General features: G+C 54.1%; 2 protein-coding genes across 2 annotated transcripts; one reads left to right on the top strand and one right to left on the bottom strand.

The window, feature by feature from the left end:
* Nucleotides 1-9375: 9375 nt before the first annotated feature.
* MIND_01301900 (uncharacterized protein) lies at nucleotides 9376-10772 on the top strand (the record flags this gene model as incomplete). The annotated part of the gene is made up of 7 exons (XM_037369479.1): nucleotides 9376-9398; nucleotides 9447-9535; nucleotides 9587-9820; nucleotides 9877-9983; nucleotides 10036-10170; nucleotides 10226-10333; nucleotides 10386-10772. The coding sequence occupies 7 exons, from the start codon at nucleotides 9376-9378 to the stop codon at nucleotides 10770-10772; spliced, it is 1083 nt and encodes a 360-aa protein (XP_037213977.1).
* Nucleotides 10773-11217: 445 nt separating this feature from the next.
* On the bottom strand, nucleotides 11218-13086 carry MIND_01301800 (uncharacterized protein; the record flags this gene model as incomplete). Its single annotated transcript, XM_037369478.1, has 3 exons — nucleotides 11218-12191; nucleotides 12243-12492; nucleotides 12547-13086. The coding sequence occupies 3 exons, from the start codon at nucleotides 13084-13086 to the stop codon at nucleotides 11218-11220; spliced, it is 1764 nt and encodes a 587-aa protein (XP_037213976.1).
* Nucleotides 13087-13995: the final 909 nt, after the last annotated feature.

Raw genomic sequence — 13995 nt, 5'->3', positions numbered from 1 at the left:
GCACAACATCCAGCTCCTCGGATTTTTGACCTACCTATACTCAACGCGAAATGGTAGAGGCGTGCCTGGCGCGGCTGTTCCACGGGCCTCGACGGACATCATGCGGGCCGGAGTGTATGGAATATTCCATCCCGGTAAGTTTTTCTTCCTGCAGTTGCGGTTCAATGCTAATTGTGCCCTGTTGCTTGTTATTGTCAGGCACCGAGAATATATGGAGAGAAAACCTCAATTTCGATGTTCCCGCGAAATCACTCACGTCCCAGATGCGCATGGAGGATCAGTGTGCCACAGCCGTATCGCCGACGCGAGAGGTTCTCCCGAGCGCTGAGGTATGCTCACGCACAAACATGTTTTTTGACGTTAATTGCTATGTGCAGTACCAGGCCGCATACCACCCGCATGTAGTGGCTAACGTCGTCCACCGCGACGGCGGTAAATGTTTCTTCACGGGAGGCATCACAAATTCGGCCACTGTCGAGTGGATCTTCCCCCCGCCATGTGGGTACACATCTTGAGGTTTGCGGTCAAATACATCCTATTGCTCAAGCTCAAATTGGTGCTGTAGGAAGAGAAATACTTCATCGCCACCGACAATGCGATCACGATCTCCGCAGAGCTTGTCCGGGCGTTCAAGGCAAACGTGTTGAGCGTTGACTGCGACGTAAGTGAGACTATCAGTTAAATTTCCCTCGTTTCTGACGGCCCCTCGCAGGATCCCACCGGACCTCGCATCGTGGTCTTTGCACATGAGAAGGAGACAGACGACTCGGACGGCCAGCTCTTGCTCCCGGCCCACTTCCGCCAGAGCCTGACAACAGCCGCGCCGCTCTCACTCACGACTGAGGCACAAGTATTCTGGCGCCTGCACTTCCAGTGGACCGTGCGCGTCAATTTCTGGTGTGGCGACGTGAGCGAGGACTTCGACCTGGACTTGGGCAGTGCCTTGGTCAAAGAGTGGATGGAGAATGGCAAGTTCTCGGATCCGCGTTATGCTGAGGGGGGCGAAGACAGCGCGGTGGGCGACGTTGTTAAGGAGCTCTGTGAACGTTTGCGATGATAGTGTAGCAACAGTTGGTGCTGTTTGCTGTTCTGCAATCGGGCATTGGCAGGAGTGAATTAGGGTGCCAAGTTTTACTGCTTATTATACATAGAGTGCCATTCAAGTGCCATTTTATCGTGGCAAACTTTAGAATCAAGTTATTTAACCTCTGAGTCTATGACCACGACGCCACGCAAGTCCGAGTCCCAGGTGTCGAGTGATTCGAATTTTTACAACTTTTAAATGGTATACCAAATATATGTGCAGTGACGTGACGGGGACTTCATGGCATGATTGACAACTCCCACCGTCAGGCTACACGCGCCAACTTGGAAGCAAGCTTGTCGTCCCCCTCCAAGTGACGATGTCTCAGAGTGAGAAGTAGTCTTTTCAATTGTGCTCATAAGCTGTGCCACTAAAACAAGTGGGTAGCTACGTGTTCAAGCTGTCGAAGAAGTCGACGACGGACCGGCGAAACATGTTTCTCTTTTCCGTCGATCCAGACAACTACAGCATTAACATGTTTGGGGGTGCGCTGTTCCACTGCCACGGCGCTGATGCTCAGCATGGACTGACATCTTTCTGCGCAGGCTGGAACCTCGAACAACACCCGGGAATGACAATCCGGACGTTTTATCGCTGGTTGGACTCGATCGTGGGTGGAAGCGCTTATCCCGACGAGGCGTACGATTTCGTGCTGCGAGTGTTCCAAGTGGAAGAGCGCTACCCCCTCCATTACGGCTTGAACGACCGCGCGGCCCTTGGGCCGGCCATCGCACGCGACGCCGAGGGCGTGATGCCCCCAGGCGTGCATGCCGCATTCTATCCGGGTAGGTATCTTCATTGACCGCGCACATAGGCCTCATTTTACCCCTCAGGCTCGGACAAGGTGTACTGGTTGGAGGCCACTGGCAAGCCGGATATAGTCAGGTCTTTGCAAGATATTCTGGAGAATAAATATGGAAAAGTCTCCCGCGAACAGATCGAGGCTCTTGCCACAGAATATGTACGTTTTCTTGTCTCTCGGGCAGTCCTATTCAACACACTTGAAGATGCACATTTCTGCTCCCATCGCAGAGCAGGTTAAGCAACGGGACAACAACCGATGCTTCTTTACTGGCCGAACGGATGTTCTTACGGTGCAGGTTATCGTCATCCCTGCGAACCAGGTCACTGGAGAGGCATGTGCTTTCATTCTTGGAGCCTCTCATTATTCATAATGAATCCAGTCTGTCGACAATGTTATCACAATCTCGTCTGAGCTGGTCGACGCCGTTCCGCAGGAACGCGCTCAGCGTCGATTACGATGTGAGTGCATACAGCCATTGGTTGCCAGACTGCCGACAAGAAGTCCGCTAAACTCTTAGGCTAGGAGAACGGGGTCTATCGGACTGTGGTGTTTGCCGACTTGTCTCCTGATCCCGAAGTCAACGCGCGGCTCATTTCGCTTGTGCAGTCCAACACGGTATGCACTCCTGCAACCGCGCCCGCGCTCGGCGCCGAGTTCCTGCGGCACCATTTTATGTGGACGCTCCGGGTGCATTTCGAGGGCGGCGACATCAGAGGCGACTACTCGGAGACGATAATTGACGAGCTGATGATGGAGCTGGCGGAGGACGGTGACTTCAGCGACGAGCGCTGGAAGACGGGCGAGGGCATCGAGAGGGTTATTGGCGACGAGGTCGTGCGGCTGCGGAAGCGGTTTAATTACCGGTGGACCCCGCCGAGCCGCGTGGTGTTCCCTGTAGACCCGGACCCGGACCTTCCAAAGCGATATAGACATACGAGGCGAGCAAGACACGTTTAGAATTACGAAGGGAGGCAGTGGGAGATTCAGCCTGCAGGTAGGTATACATACTTGTACATGAAAAATTGAGAATAAGTACTTATCAGCGAAAGTCGGTAGAAGTATCTCTAACCGCAGCAACGTTGATGGCAGCAAACGCCGTTGGAGCGTGGCTTGCTTCTTTACTAGTAAAGGCAAGACGTCGGACATGAGGCCTTTCCTGTTAGCGCGTGATCGGCCTGGGCGAGATGGCGAGATGAGGAGATGAGGACGACAGATCCCACATTTGGAATGTCGACATTCGCACTGCCAGCGCACGGCTTCGTTCTTCCCTCGACGGACGAACGAAGCGTGCGTATACTTACCTACCTATGCCACTTACTATGCTTATATTGTTATGCCAGTGATACATCTATTAGGTACTAAATATATTGGTTCTTCCCTCGACGGACGAACGAAGCTGATACATCTATTAGCTCTGCGCTGCCCATCCGCGCGCAACTGTCCGCCAAATCGCATCTGCTTTAACAGGTTATGGGCCCCGACAGCACCATGACCACCAACGAGCTCGACCTCTCTCGCGGCACCCGTCTCCCACTCCTTGCTCTTGATGGCAGCAACTTCACACTCTGGAAGCCGCAAGTGCTGACCTACATCACTGCCATGGGCAAAGTCCGCCATCTACGCGGAACTGCCAAAGTCCCCACCAAACCTGCCGACCCTGCGTCCAATGCCAACGCTGCGGCAATTGCTGCTCACGAAGCCGAAGTCGAAAAGTATGAGGATGCTCTGGAGGTTTACGAAACCGGCGAAGCCAAAGTCCGGTCTATCCTCTATTCCACGATTCACGAGACTCACAAGGTCTCCATCCTCACCAAATCGACCTCTCACGAGTGCTGGACGACTCTCTGCGAGCAATTCGAGAAGCGAAGCGACATTTTCGCTCAGGCTATCGTTACTCGGATGCACGCGCTCAAATGTGCCGACGGCGAAGACGATCCTCGTCCCAAGCTTGATGAGCTCAAGCGCCTTCTCCAGGACTATGCCGGCGTTGGCGGGGTCATGGCAGACACCGAACTCAAGAGCATTGTCATCAACCTGCTCTCACCCGTTTGGGCCTTCACCATCCGCACCCTCCTCACCCAGTACAAAATCCAGGCTACGATCATGGCCACCACCAACCCTTCCTCCAAACCGCCCGAGCTCACCGCTGAAGCGCTCATCAATACCATTCGCGATCTGGCAGACACGACCGGTGCGATGCGAGACCCAGCGGAGGCAACCTCAGGTGGAGCCGCTCTAGTTGTCGGGAACGCCAAACCAGATGACGTCTGCTCCAATTGCGGGAAGAAGGGGCACTGGAAGCGAGACTGCTGGTCAAAGGGAGGAGGGAAGGAGGGTCAACGTCCTTCGAACTGGAAGGCCATAACGGGCAGGAAGGGGAAAGACAAGAGGGGCAAGGGGAAGGGGGGAGGAAACGGCAACAACAACAACGGGAATAACAGTGGAGGGGGAGGGAGCGGAACATCAGCTGCGGCTGCCACTTACGCTTTTGCGTGGATGGTCAGCACGAACTTCAAGAAGCTGGAGACATATGGCATCATTGCTCTCAGCTTTACCGCTCTCCTCGACTCTGGAGCCAACAACCACTACTGCCCTTCTCGTGACCGGTTTGTGGAGTTCGAAACGCTCAAGAACCCTAAACCCATCCGTTCCGCCGATAACCGCACCTTCTACGCAACTGGTGTCGGTAATGTCCCCATCTCCGTCATGCATAAGGGGCGAAAGATCGACATCCTCCTCACCAACGTCCTCTATTGTCCGGAGATGCCCGTCATGCTCATCTCTGTCGCTGTACTCGTTAAGGCCAAGTTTTCCGTCCACTTCGAACTTGACGGTGCACATGTTCTTGCACCTGATCGCACCACCATCCTCGTTGTACCCGAACGCAACGGTCTTTATCCTATCACGGAAGTCCATGGGTCAACTACTACCCCTTTGAAACCCTCTCCCGACACCGCTCTCGCAACCATGTCCCTTCACGAATTCCACTGTCGCATAGGCCACGCTGACGTTCGAGGACTCAAGACCATGGTCGACCGTCAAATCGTAGACGGCATCGTTCTCACCAAAGACGAGGCTGGCTTCTGCAAGGGATGCGCCCAGGGTCAGCTCAAACACGACCCATTCCCAAAGCAGCGCGCCAGTCCACCAGCTAAACACTTTGGAGAACGAGTTCATAGCGATATTTGGGGACCCTCACGAATCGAGTCGCTCGGGCACAATCGGTACTTTATTGTCTTCGTCGATGACAACTCCGATGAAGTTACCGTTACAGGCCTACGGGAGAAATCGAAAGCCTTTGAGGCATATCGTCATTACGAGGCATGGGCAAAGCAACATCGGGGGGCAACGGCGATCGGGGAATTGCAGACGGACGGAGGAGGGGAATACACGAGCGAAAAGATGGAGACACATTTGAAGGATCAGGGGACGCATCACCGTACCACTGTACACCATTCGTCGGCACAAAATGGCACTGCTGAACGTGTTCTCCAAACCCTCATGGCCCATGCACGCAAGATGCTACATCACGCAAGCTTGCCTCTTTCGCTCTGGCTCGAGGCCGTCGTCCACGCCGCTTGGTTACGTAACCGAACCGAAACGAGAAAGACTCCAGGCTCAACACCACACGAGCGGGCGACCAAAAAGAAGCCCAACTTGTCACAAATCCGACGTTTTGGCGCAAACGTCTGGGTCAAGTTGGAGGGCGCATCGAAAATCGACAAACAGTCGAAACCATGTCGGTGGATAGGAATTGACACCCACGCCAAGGGTCACCGAATCTATTGGCCGGATGTCCGTCGGCGTTTCCATAGAGCGCAACGTATGGTTTGAGGGGGAGCCTGATGAGACGTATTTTCCCGAAAGCGTCACAATCGAGGGGGAGATGGAGACAAGTTCTGGCGATCGCGACGCTTCGAGCTCAACATCTACTCCGGACCCTTCCCCACCCCCAAAACCGGAACAACCTAAGGTGTCAATACCACCACCGCCTGTCGCTCCAAAACGCCCAATGACACCTCCAAGTCCTATGTCCGACCTCACTGTGTCAGAGACTGGGGACCAACCTCCGCAACCTCCAGAGGAATCTCGCCGTACTCGAAAACCTAGCCGATGGATTCGAGACTTGCAGGAGGGAAGAGGGATCACGGCGTCAAAGGTGCCACCGAGCGTCATGCCGGACAAACTCCCGGAAAAGCTACCCGACGAACCGCAGGCAAAGGCCTCACTCGCTGTCGACGACAACCGCAACTGGCTGGATGGAGCCATTGCTCAACTTGCGATGCGCGAGATGTTTGCGGGAAATGAACAACCGTTGATCGCCCTTGCCACAATGGATGGGGACTCACCAACGGATCGAGAGGCCATGGAGAGCGAAGAGAGTTCACACTGGAAAGCCGCCAAGTCAGCAGAGGTTGGGAAATTGAAGGACAGGAAGACATGGGTAGTGGTTAAACGCCCCCATAACGCCAACGTCCTCCCCAGCTCATTTGTTCTTCGACGCAAGCGAGACGAGAACAACAATGTACGCGAATATAAAGCGCGACTTGTGGCTGGTGGCGACCGTCAGGTCTACCAGGTCGACTACACAGAGACTTCCGCTCCCACTATCACCCTAGCGACATTTCGCTTCCTCCTTGCGCTAGCTGCTCGACATGATCTCGAGGTCGAAAACATTGATTTCTCGAGTGCGTATATCAACGCAGAGCTCAAAGAGACGGTTTATATGCGCCAACCCCGCGGCTTCGAGGAGCCTGGGAAGGAGGACTGGGTGTGCTTATTGCTACGGGCGATCTACGGGTTGAGACAGGCAGGGAGAGAGTGGTACAAGGTGGTATGTGCGCTGATGGAGAGCTTGGGGTTCAAGAAGTGCGACGCTGATCCCGCTGTCTTCTACATCTTTGAGAATGGCATCGGGGTGATAGTCACCCTCTATGGCTAGATCTATGCATAAAATGCTGGTGAGGTCCACAGAAAGCTATCCATAAGATATGGGTGTTTCACCAGAGACCTATAACTGAGACTTGTGACAGGAATTGTGACAGGAGATCAAAACTGATATTACACAACAGGATTAACAGATATCACTTATGTAATATCATATATAATATCCTTAAGTCCTATTTCTTCAGGCCGATGACCCGGTATGTAGTTAGGGGGACTGTGTGATAGGGAAAAGAGATTATCATCCTAATTGGGATGAAATTGATGGATCTCTATATAGCCATCAGAATCACTGATGCCAATCAAAAATGGTTCCACATCAAGGTATATATCTAGATGCCATCACTCCATCACTGATAACCCTCTCAGGTAGTCTAATAATAATAAATTCAAGGGCTGTTATATATTACAAATAGCTGGACCCATATCTTATGCATAATATTCCCTGGATACCACCCATATCTTATGCATAGATCTGACTATAGGAGCTGTGATAGTTGGCATTCATGTCGACGACTCACTTATCCTCTCTAACTCAGCCAACGCCTGTTCAGCACTCAAACGCGAAATCGCTGGTCGCTACGCCATTACCGATCTCGGTCCCGTTCGGTGGATACTCGGGTTCGAGATTCGACGTCAACGAGATGTTGGGACGATCACCATGTCCCAAGGCGCTTACATCGACACATTGGTCAAGCGATTTCGACTCGAGAAGGCCAACCCACTTTCCATCCCCCTTGACCCACATACCGACCTTCATGACGCCAACGCAATAACCAACAAAATCGAGTCGTCAACACCATTTGCGCGACTCATTGGCTCGCTTATGTATGCAGCCGTCGGCACTCGACCGGACATCTCGTTTGCGGTCTCCAAACTGGCTCGATTCATGTCTAATCCAGCACACGTCCACTGGGAGGCAGCAAAGAAGGTCCTGCTCTATCTTATGGGAACTCGTGACTATGTCCTCACATTTGGGCTAAATGACTCGGGTTTCAATGCCTACTCAGATGCTGATCACGCCATGGATAAGACCGACTATCACTCAATATCCGGAAACGTCTTCATGTTCGACGGTACTGCATTCTCCTGGTCCTCTCGAAAGCAATCGCTCGTAGCGCAATCGACAGTTGAAGCCGAATTTATCTCGGCAGCCACAGCAGCAATGGAGGTCGTTTGGCTGCGTGGAGTTATCTCAGCGCTTGGAGATCTGCCCATGGAGCCTGTTATCGTTCATTGCGACAACCAGGGCACCATCTCACTGGCGAATAGCGGCCTCATGAACCCTCGAACTCGTCATATCGCTATGCGCTACCGCTACATCCATGAGGCTATCGAACAAGGCATCATCTCCCTCAAATATGTTCCCACTAACGACCAAATCGCCGACATCCTCACCAAGGCTCTTCCGCTCGACAAAGTCAAGCACTTCCGACATCTGCTTGGAGTCCGTAGAGCTTGAGGGGGAGTGTTAGCGCGTGATCGGCCTGGGCGAGATGGCGAGATGAGGAGATGAGGACGACAGATCCCACATTTGGAATGTCGACATTCGCACTGCCAGCGCACGGCTTCGTTCTTCCCTCGACGGACGAACGAAGCGTGCGTATACTTACCTACCTATGCCACTTACTATGCTTATATTGTTATGCCAGTGATACATCTATTAGGTACTAAATATATTGGTTCTTCCCTCGACGGACGAACGAAGCTGATACATCTATTAGCTCTGCGCTGCCCATCCGCGCGCAACTGTCCGCCAAATCGCATCTGCTTTAACATTTCCAGCTGTTGGCAAAATCCTAGGCCACTCCAAAATTTCTACTCGTCTGACGTCACCCAAACCCTGAGGCACCAGCCGTGCGCGGAGGGTCGCTTAACTGGAGCAACAGTGGAGCATTGGCACTGCAAACTGCTTTATTTGGGTTGAAGTCTGTCCGACGCTCCAAGAGAGGAAATTTTAATGTGGCCTAGGATTTTGCCCACAGCCGTCAGCTAAACCAGTATGTCCGCACAACATGAGCCTGCAATCCACCACAGACTTCAGAGAAATCCCCGTGAGAGTTGCCCTGACAAGCACCGTTAAGCACAATACTAGTATTTACTTGATCCACAGTCCAGTTTATTCGAACGCGCATGATTCAGACTCATTCGGTCCGAGTCAGGACAACTCTATGAAGATTTTAAGTACATATTCTTGATATACTACTAGTACATAATCACCGCTTTGCTATTTTTCTCACAAAAAGGACTCGGAATCGCCATACTAAGCGTAAGTGGCTTAGACCGGGTTCAGCCCGGCGACTGTCACCGTGACAACGACTTGCTTTCAACTTTCATCTGACCTGATTCGAGCCTCCCGCCCGCGCGCACCGACTCGGAGCCGTGTTGTTTGCCTAAACTCCTGGACGTGGGAGACCATAGCCAGCATGCTTGCAGCGTGGTCAGACAATCGGTCAGACAGCCGACTGACTGCAAAGCCTTGATTGCCATTGTCGTTATGTGACTCGGACTTGATGAAACCAGCAGTTTTTTTTCCTCGACCATGTCGTTCGACTCTTCCCGCTCGTATGGTGTGGCACATTGAAATCCTCTTCAAACTGACACATCTATCAGCTTTCTTATGTCCCAGAGAGCTGCTGACCAAGGCCGAAATATGCATGTCTTCTCGCTCTCCTGTTTTCCACAAGCCAGAATGGCCGGTGGTGAGGACGCTGCTAGTCCTTAGTGATGCTCCGTTCTCAAAATTTATTTAGGCTTCAATCTCAACCGAATACATCTCACCGCAAAGACTTTCTATCGATGGCTTTATCTCTGCGATGAGATTATAAATTTCCAAAGAGGTCTCAAAGACGCCGTCGTCCTACGGAAAATAAGGCTACGGACCGTCCAGGCGTTGCTCTACGCCTTCGAAGAGATCGAAGGCCCCCCAATTCCTCGGGACTCTCTTCAACTGATTGAACCTGGCATATATGGAATTTTTTCCGCTGGTAGGTACCAAGCCACACACTCAGACGAAAGGCTGACTCGGATATCTATTGCTAAGACGGAACACCATTCACCCGGTATTTCTGTAGCCCAGTACGTTTTCACCCATCGTTCAAAGATCAAGAAGTGCAGCTCGTTTGGGGTGACCCGTCTTTTAAGGGGGAGGTTTGGAAATACTATCTTTTGATTCTCCCAGATGATTGAAATACCATTTCAGAATGACATTCCAATAAACTTGAAAGTTCTCGCGGGCGCCAGGGACAAGGGACGATGCTTTATTACCGGTCGAACCGATCTCCCAACACAATGCGTTTGGATTCTCCCCCCTCTCGCAACGTTCGGTCGTGATCATGTAAGTATATCTTGCCGCTCTATTCACGCACCACCGTATTGATGTTTCTACTCAGTCGGATCCAATGGCCTTCGACAAGTACAAGGTTGTCGACAATCTCATCACGATTTGCTCGGCTTTGGCTGACCCCTTCATGCGCAACTTGTTTGCTGTCGACGTTGAGGTACCTGTCATCGACACGCTATGCGGTTCTCTCGCTGACGCGATCTCTGCAGGATAACACCCGCATCATTACCTTCGATGACCTCCCGAGCGGCTCGCCCACGTTGCCCTCGCATTTACCCACTCCGCCGTCCCCCTCGACCATGGACTACTGGAAGTATGCTTTCATATACACCTTGGCTATATTCTTCCCCGCAGGCGAAGTCAAAGAAGATTATAGCAATCCAGAGTACGATTCCAACGACCTGATAGAGGAGCTCCAGGACGGCTACGCCGAGCTGGCCCATCCGAAATGGCAAAGCGACATCGGCCGCGAAGCATTGGCTGTTTACTGGCAGCTTGCCTGTCCCACGGAATCAGAGCTGAGAGATGAACGCGAGCGGAGATATGCAACGGAGTTGGATGAGGATGCCAGTGATGAACCTGGATACGCTGTGTAGGCGCTTGCGGCGATAGTGCAGCAACAATTGTATTTGCTATGCTGCTCAACCTGACTTCACTCCGACACATTGAGCGACAATTATTACAGTCCTTTCTACCCTTTTTAATCCAGGTACATATATAGATAGACAGATTTAAAACGCCCTTTAACCTCCTTGAACTTGAAGGACCCTTCTCGTACCGACGAAGAACTCAACACCACCTGGGTTGCGACGGGCTTTTTCCAGCTCCGAACAGGTCCATCAAGAATCGCGTTTTTAAGTCCAGGAGTACTGGATCGTCTTCACAATATTACTAGTAATCCAAGCAAGATTCTCCACGGGCATCTCTACGCAGTCCATTTATTCACATAACTATAATCGAACGAAAGGACAAGTCAGGAGGGGTAACATCCACAACCTACACCTATCTACCATGGTATCATCATCAATCATCATCATCACCCTAGGAGCCCCCGTCGCTGCCATAGGCCGTATGATACGACATGCCCGTCGGCTCGACGGAGTGGCCCTTCGGATGCAGCCCGCTCTTCGGCGGCGGGTCGTCGAACGGCGATCTCGGCGGTTCCGGGTCCGCAAACGGCGACGTCGGCTCCTGCACGTGCGTCTGTTGGTTAAAAGGCGGGGTCGGCAACACCGACGTCGGCCGATTATTCCCGGCCGGGTACGAGGCATACTGCGCCTGCGTCGGCGTCCCCGGGTCGAGCGATCGTCTCGTCTGCGGCGGCTTCTGCTGCTGCGGGGGCGACTTGGTATACCGCCGCTCCCGCATCTGCACTCCGTCATCAGCCGCTGACATGCCGCCATACGCAGCGGCATACGCGCCGGGCTCGATCGGCGTGCGGCCCGGCGGGTGCTGTGGCTGTGGGGCATACAGCACAGGGGCCGGGGCCGGGCCGGGAGCATACCCGACCGCCCGGCCCTGCGCGTCCCACTGCTGGTGCTGCTGCTGCTTCTGGGCGACATACGCGTCGTACTGCTTCTGCCTTTGCTCCCGCTCCCAGTCATACCGCGGGTGCTGCCCCTGCCCCTGCCCGGAGGCAGTAAGCGGTATATCCGACAGACTCGCCCTTCGGCCCACCTGGGCGTCGCTCCCGCCAAACGCAGCCGCGCTCTCGCCGTAGACGTCGGTGCGCTCGAGCTTGGCCTGGCGGGCCTTGCGGCGCTCGTAGATGACGGCGGGCTTGGCGAGCGCCATGTGGTGGAAGATGTACCACATCGCGAGGAGCGTGACGAGGAAGGTCGCGCCGAGCACGCTGTCGCTGATAATCTTGCTCTGCGTGGACGTCGTCCCCTTGTCCGCCTGCTCGAGTATGACGCCCAGGTACACCGTGATGAATTGTTTCGGGAGGGAGAGGATGGCGGCGATGGAGAACACCCAGATGTTCATGCCGCAGGTGGCGAAGACGGCCGTTGTGACTGTTTGGGAATGTTGAGTAAAAACGGTAAGAAAGAGTAGTTGGCACGCACAATGCCCCGGGATAGCGCTAAACCGCGCAATAAGCGCAATCCTGAACCCGCCCGTGCGGACACAGCGCGCAAGACAGGCATACGGGATCTGGGTCCGCTCCATCTTCTCGCCACGGGCGTTGCAGCAGTACTTGAACGCATAAAAGTTGCCGACCTCCCCGAGGAACGTCCCCGCGCACACAATCGCGAACCCAATCCACAGCCCCCACACCAGCCCACACAGAATAGCGACAATTTCGTGGCCAAAGAGCTGCGCAAGTCAGTCTTCGTCTTTGATAAAGCAAAGCAAAGACAGGGCACGCACCGGCGGGAACGATATGACAAACAATATCGCAATGGGCACGACCCACCCGAACTTGAAGCTATGCAGCCACTTGGTGACCGGCGTGAGCCAGTCGACGATCTGGTGGTGGTATATCGACACGAGCGCGGTGATGGTCATGATGAGCACAATCGCGACGTAGTACCACAGCCACTCGCGGCGGATCCAGAAGCGCCAGCTGAGCAGCGTCTTCCAGTCGAACAGCCCACTGCGCAGCGCCTTGGCCTCGCTCGGCGTCGGGCTCGGGGTACGCCCGCCCCCGGAAGCGTAGGCCCCGAAAGCGGGGGGCGGGTGTTGTTTGAGGACGGAATCGTGGCCGTAGGAGGGCGCGGGGGAGGAGACAAAAGAGGGCGGGGCGGCCCCGGGGGGCGGGCGGGCGTTCCCGGGTGCACCGCCGGGAGGAGACGGGTTGAAGACGCCCGAGGGCGGGGGGTAGGCGTTGGCGGTCGCGAACGAGGAAGTGCTGCTGCTGGCGGTGTTGTGCTGCCCGTCCGCGCGGTACAGCGGGTATGGCATCGCCATGCTGGGCGTGTAGGGCTAGGGATAAGAGAAGGGTATGCGCAAAGGGTGGTGTCGCGAAAAAAAACAGCGGTGGAGTGGATGAAGCAGGTGGAGAAGATGGCAACGGGCAGGCAACCCGGGTGGCGCCAAGCACTGCTCGCGTAAGCAACGTCAGCATGTCGGCGGCCTGCACTGCCGCACTCTCGTCTTCGTCAATGACTGCCAGGGAAGGAAAGCGCTGCAGCCGCGGGTGCTGCGCTCCCATTCCTGACTCCCGGCGCGCTGTTGCCAGCGCTACTCCTTGCTTTTCCCTCGCGTCGGTCCAACTTCCATTCCGCAACTTGAAAGAACAATAAAAACGGTCAATGCCGGCGCCGTCACTTCAGCCTCCAATAACAAAAGCGGCTGTCTCAGATCCCCCCAATCCGCCTCCCGGTGTTCTCGGTCAAGCACTGCGGTCGCTCTCGGATTCTAAGTATAGCCTGTTCGGATGCCAACCTGCAGTCGACGACGCCCTAAACCAGACACATTGGGCAACCTTCCTCAATTCAGCGAACACACAGCACGACTTGTGGCCCTCCGCTGTCTACTGCCGCCAAACTGGACGATCTGGCTTGATTCAACTCACCGTGCCGAGGAGGCCCACGGTGGTTCCATCGCGATCAAGAGACTACCGACCAGAAGTCGACCCAAAAGAGATGTGGGGGGGTCAAATCTCATTTTTTTTTACTTCGTTATTTCCAAAGTGACTTCAAGTATAGCAAAAAACGCATTTATCTTCAACATCCTCAAGAAAGACCGGAACGGGAACCAGCTGTTCTCCTATTCACTGGAAGTGCGCCGGCGAGCATACCTTATTCCGACTCATTGTCGGAGCCCATCTCGCGCCGCGCGGCCTGGGCAAGGCGATACACCTGGAGCACCTCATTC

The sequence above is a fragment of the Mycena indigotica genome (genome assembly GCF_014461135.1).
Source record: "Mycena indigotica strain 171206Taipei chromosome Unknown Mind.scaff0014, whole genome shotgun sequence".
In the NCBI taxonomy this organism is placed as follows: Eukaryota; Fungi; Basidiomycota; class Agaricomycetes; order Agaricales; family Mycenaceae; genus Mycena; species Mycena indigotica.
This window is presented reverse-complemented; position numbering and strand designations above follow the sequence as displayed.